The sequence below is a fragment of the Conger conger genome, chromosome 8 (genome assembly GCF_963514075.1).
Source record: "Conger conger chromosome 8, fConCon1.1, whole genome shotgun sequence".
In the NCBI taxonomy this organism is placed as follows: Eukaryota; Metazoa; Chordata; class Actinopteri; order Anguilliformes; family Congridae; genus Conger; species Conger conger.
The window spans coordinates 25,946,986-25,952,985 of record NC_083767.1 but is presented as its reverse complement, the minus strand read 5'-3'; the positions used below and the strand labels follow the sequence as shown (position 1 = coordinate 25,952,985).

The 6,000-nt window shown below is 41.0% G+C and overlaps 1 protein-coding gene across 3 annotated transcripts in view; it reads right to left on the bottom strand.

Annotated features, from left to right (window-relative positions):
- Positions 1-1,742: 1,742 nt before the first annotated feature.
- smyd5 (SMYD family member 5) overlaps positions 1,743-6,000 on the bottom strand; it is a 49,954-nt gene continuing 45,696 nt past the window's right edge. For 2 of the 3 annotated variants that reach the window (XM_061253110.1, XM_061253112.1), the window contains one exon: positions 1,743-2,798. In XM_061253110.1, coding sequence (XP_061109094.1) covers positions 2,651-2,798 — 148 coding nt within the window. In that variant the 3' untranslated portion in view covers positions 1,743-2,650. The remainder of the gene's footprint in view (positions 2,799-6,000) is intronic. The other variant, XM_061253111.1, reaches the window with a different exon arrangement.

The following is a 6,000-nucleotide window of genomic DNA, read 5'->3' as shown; positions in this document are numbered from 1 at the left end:
ACTGATAACCAACATCAACTAAAAGCATTTAAGTACTGTATTGATCTGCATCCTCTCTGGGTGAATCCTCTCTTCAACTGTTGCAGTAACCACTATCATTATAATAACACTGAAATCACGTTAACTGTGTGCTTATGGTGAAACAGGGCAAGCTAGCTAAACTAGCCAGTTAGCTAGTACCTCGTAAACATAGTTTCCGAACAGGAGAATTACTGAACCGAGACTTTCCTAACAGTAAGCGGTACAATGAATATGCTTAACATCGACTAAACAATGCATGAAACACTGAGAAAGAATCACGTTATTATGTTACATGAACTTTCTAGCAGTGATAATTAAACTTACGTCGTCAGTGACTTGTTGCACCGGTAGTGACAGCATAAAAACATAAGCTTATACACGGAACAAGGATAAACTAAAAAAACCGCAAGTTTGAATAGAAGCATTCATTTCAGAATAAAGGTCCTTGAACATGAAGAATTCACAACATATGCACTCGACAAAATTGTCCCTCTGTCACCTCCTATAAGCTCACTGACATTGATTTGTTTATTAAACAAAGTAATAACTGGTCTCAAACCATCCATCTGTGCCCTTGATGCCATCCCCACCAGTTTTTTCAAGGAAGTCCATGCTTGCATTTCTGGAGAATTGCTAAGTAATATCAATCAGTCACAGCATACTGGCCCTTTTTCCATCCTTTCAAGACCACCATAGTTAATCCCCTTCATCCCACCATTCACAATAGCTTCAGGCCTCTCTCAAATATAATGCTTTTTGAGTAAAATCATTTAAAAGGATCTTCCTGCAGATTACTTATACACGGTTTAATTTCTGTCTTTGGACATTTCCAATCTGCATGCATTCCAAACTGCATGAACTTGGGTTATTGCAATGCATTATTCACTGACCTTCAGGGCAAAGCAATTAAGAAACTGCGACTTGTTCAAAATGCTGCACCTAGGGTACCAACAAGAATGAAGAAATTTGCACATGAAGCCCTGATGGTCAAAATGTTGGCAACATATTCTAATATTGAGTAAATAGAGCTTAAGTGTGCGGTGCTCATCTTTACCTCTCAAATACAGTATATGAAGACGACCACAAGCACCATACTATTGTGGATGTGATGATCTAGGACTAAAATGAAGAGGCTCGATTCCGTTCATATGCCCCCAGACTGTGGAGCAAGCTTATTTTGGATCTCAGGGCTTCTGAATCTGGATATTTTAAAGATAAATTTCAAGACCAACCTCTACAAATACTTTTCCTTCCGAACTAGGAAGCTGCAGCATTTACTCAGTTTTAACCTTTGAATTGTAAGTTTGTTTGATAAATCTCAATATTTTGATCAACTTATTTTTATTACTATTTTTATTTATCCCTTTTCTACTATTTTATTGTTTGTTCGAAATGTGCTAAAAACATTTGAATAAGTTTTGTTATTTGTATTATTATTACCAACACCACCCATGTTTCCTAAACATTCTAGCAGATCCAAGATTTGTGCTCCCATCAGTCCTTGTAGTGAAGTCACTTCTGTTTGAGGCGTCATATTTTTGTATATTCCAGTCACAAGTTTTCCATACCACACAAAATAACATATACTGTCTTCACCACAGAGCTGGGTTAAGAAAACATTAATTTCTCATTAGATCAGTCATCTCACAGTATCGACTTGTCTGACCCAGACAAAGAAAACATAATTAGCATGAACCCGAAAATAAGGCAAATGCTAATACTTCATAGCAGGACTCGCCCTCGGGACCATTTAATCACAATATCAGAATTTTCTGAATTCAGAAAATGTATTTACCTTAATCCTTTCAGTTCCAAATCCACTTAAAGTGGTTCCACCCAAATCCCAAGTGGTTTTGGCTTTGGGTTAGAAAATTGAAAAGGTTAGTAGGGGTTTAATAGGGGCTCAAAATAATAGTATAAGAGCCCTTTTGATTGGCCGAAAAGGTATAAGGTCGAGTGTGCCATATGCCACTCTTGGGACTGAAAGGGTTAATGCACAGGAGGCATGTGTAGATCAAGCAAAACAAAAGGTTGACACTTAGGACTGGCTTGATGTCAAGTGCATCCTCAGGTGACAAACATTCACACTTTTATTTTATCCCCAGTTTTCCAAGCTGTGAGAACAAATGCTTTGCAACAGGATTAAACAATTATCTGAGAAAAGTTTACAGATTTTCAAGCAGCACACTGTTTTCGTGCAACAGCAGAGGTGCCATTAAAAGACGGAGCACTGTGCCATACAGAGATGAGACTGTGGCTGTGCTGAAAGGGTGTAATCTCAGCCATAGTTCATAGGAGTACCACAAGGAAGGACGTAACAGGACATAAATCAATGCTGTTGCCATTGATTGGAAGACTTGGGGAGGATCGTCTGGTTGATGCTTGGAAGTTACAGCACTTCTGTAATAGCGCAAAGCAATAAGCAAAAAAAGCCTTAAGGTATAGGAACATTTGAGCAAAGTCAGCCTGCAGGCAGCTCATGGACGCTGGTAGTTTTGAAGTGGGATTGGTGCCATGGGGTGTAAAAGGGTTGTGGGGCATCCCTGAAATGTTTGGGAGACAGAGAGGGATGGGATGGAGTGGGGGTCTAGTGAGCAGAGAGAGAGCAAGGGTGGCCATGAAATTCATGTCAGACATCAGTCATCTCATCCTCTGCCTCATCCCCTTCAGTCTCCCCCTCTCCATCCCCATCTTCCTCCTCCTCTTCAGAGGTCGTGTCTGCCTCTTCCACTTGAGAGATGCACCGTGGGCAGGTGCAGAGGAACAGGTAATTCTCCCTGTAGAAGGGGAAACAAGACCACATTAAGAGTGTTCCAACACATAAGGCTTACCTTTCCCTATCCCCTTATTTCTGTCGGGCAAAAGTCACCTCAGCCATACAGTGCTGTGAAGAAATATAGCCCCTGAAAAGTTGTTTCTTTTTAAATATTTGGACGTACAGATATAACAATATTGATAGATAAAGGCAGGGCTTGACTTGTACTTGTCGCTTTGATGGGTGAGATTTACCAAAAGTATCAGAAATACAGTGCCATAAAAAAGTATTTGCCCCCTTCCTCTATTATTTAGTTTTCTTCACACGGAATGGTTTCAGATCTTTAGACAAATGTTTATATTAGAAAAAGGAAACAAACTCAAACACATTATTAAAATTACGGTTTCATTTCTTTCATGAAAACATCCATATCACCCCTGTGAAAAAAGTAACTGCCCCCTGCATCTTAACCCTCAAGCGTCATAACTGAACCCAGACATATACTTCTATTGATATCTTAATGGCGATATATTTGATCCTTCCAAAATTTCTTGACTTTGTCAAGCAACCAATTTGGAGTGATGTGATGATTAGGTGATGACATGTCCTTTGAGATCATATATGACACCAGTAAAAAGCAAAAGCATTCTGCCAATGTGACTTGATAAAGGAATCTTTATAAGAATCTAGATTTCTATGGGGACACAATATCAACTGATACATACCTAGATTTCTTTGGCAGGTAAAATTATGTTCCAAATTATTGTGTTCAATACATCAGAGAGTATATTTTACATGTTGAAGTTACAAACATTGCCTGTAAAGGTAGACATTTGGCATTTCAGCATATGGCAAAATAGAGTGTGGGGGAAAACGTTTAAATTGTAGAATTCAGTGGTAGCATAAAGTAGTGGATGTCTGTGGCTCAATGGCTGTAGAGTGGTTTAGCAGGAGCAAATACAGAGCTTGTGAATAGTATCACTGACCCAGAGTTCACAAATAAATATCAGAGAACAGTGCGATATCACATTCAAAACAAGGATATATGCAGTGTATCACACCTTTACATAAATAACATAATATATTGACCTCATACGGGTTACAGCTTACTATTCCCCACATGTAAAGCCAATGGGGGTTACACATTGATGATTCCTAAATGTGCTGGAATTGTAATATTGATTAATACTTTTGTTTTTTATGAAAATTAAATGTGTTTTATATGCTTAATGACATTATAATTTAAACAATAGAAAATTCAATTGAGACTTATTTTTTTATTAGTTGGTTGCTTGAGGGTTAAACCTTTGGCAGCAATAACTGCAATCAAAACAAACAATTTGATATTAGTCTTTCACATCATTGTGGAGGTATTTCAGCCCACATTTCTTTGCAGAACTGCTTTAATTTAGACAATTTCAATTGGTATGCCAGGATCAAAGGAAATTCCAGAGGAATTCCAAAATTCCAAATGACAAGTTGTTGAAATATCAGTTTTCTGAAGGGTTCCAATAGGACAGTGACAAATAATCCAGGAAATCACACGTGATCCCAGAAGAACATCCAAAGACCAGCAGGCCACTCTAGCATCAGCTATAGCAGCGTTCATGACTGTACAATAAGAAAGAGACTGGACAAAGAAGGGATTCATTAGAGTAGCAAAGTGGAAATCACTGCTAACCAAAAGAAACATCGATGCCCATCTCACAATTGCAAAAATGCACCTGGATGAGAGTGTGCATTAGTCTTCTGCAGTGGGTTGGTAGCATTTTCTCCTGGATTAGTTAAGTATCATTTGTTTGTGCTGTTTTTAATTAAGTTTAGTTGTCATTATAGTGATGTTCTCCTGTTTATTTGTTTGTTTGCTTGTTAGTTAGTGCAAGTGGTGTTTATTTAGATTACAGTGAAACTGGGTTGTGTGTTTGTTTCTCTCAGGTGAGCCAGGCTATTAAGTTAGGCTATTGTTTTCACTGGCTGGCAGGCCACAGCTTTTGTTGTAGGAGGAGCCAATAGTTTGCACCCTGCTCAGGGTATAATTACTGGCACAGCTGAAGTCACTTCAGTGTGCATTAGTCTTCTGCAGTGGGTTGGTAGCATTTTCTGTACTCAGCGTCAGCTAGTTATTAAAGCAGTTGTGTAGCGCACCAGCAGCAGCTGGGTGCGGCAGCCTCGACTACTTGCCTCGGAGTACAAAGTCGAGGGTGTCTATCTACGGGTGTCTATCGAGGCTGAAGTTTGATTTTGTTTTTGCTGCCTGCCCTCATTTCACTGTGTAGGATTCCTCTTGTCCTCCCTAGTTCCCTCCATGTGTTTCCTTCCCATCCCTGTCCTCTCTCCTCTCCCCAGGTCCCAGTCAGGTAGGAGGTTCACTTCCAGCCAACATGGGCAGAATATCTCAAACCTCATCTTCCCTCCCAGACCGCTGGTATTGATCTCTGTGTGGCTGGTGGCCTCTGGAACTGCCAGTCCGCCATCCAGAAAGCAGACTTCATATCAGCCTATGCCTCCCACGTCAACCTTGACTTCCTTGCTTTAACCGAAACGTGGCTCTCACCAGAGAACACAGCCACCCGAGCTGCCCTTTCCTCCGCCTTCTCTTTTTCCCACACACCCAGAACCTCTGGCAGAGGAGGTGGCACAGGTCTCCTAATCTCATCCTCAGGGAGATCTAGTGTCTTCTCCTCATCCTTCACCTTCTCCTCTTTTGAATTTCATGCGGTTTCTGTTACTTTGCCGTGCAAACTGTTTATTATTGTTGTTTATCGCCCCCCGGCTCCTCTGGGGAGCTTCTTGGATGAGATGGACATCCTCCTTAGCTCCTCACCAGTCAATGACACTCCCCTCATCCTCCTGGGTGACTTCAATCTCAACTCAGAGTCCACCCAGTCTATCTTTCTCTCCCTCCTTTCTTCTTTTGACCTTACCCTCACACTTTCCCCTCCCACCCACAAAGCAGGCAACCTTCTTGACCTCATCTTCACAACGAGCTGCACAACAACCAACCTCTCTGTAACACCACTCCATATATCTGACCACTCCTTCATCTCTTTTTCTCTTCCACTCTCCTCTAACACCTATCCATCGCTCCCACCATCCACTGTCACCTGTCGGCGGAACCTACGCCTGTCTACCTCCACCCTCTCATCTACAATCCTCTCCTCCCTACCATCCGCGGAGTCTTTCTCTCGAATGTCTCCCGATGATGCTGCTACAACCCTCTGCTA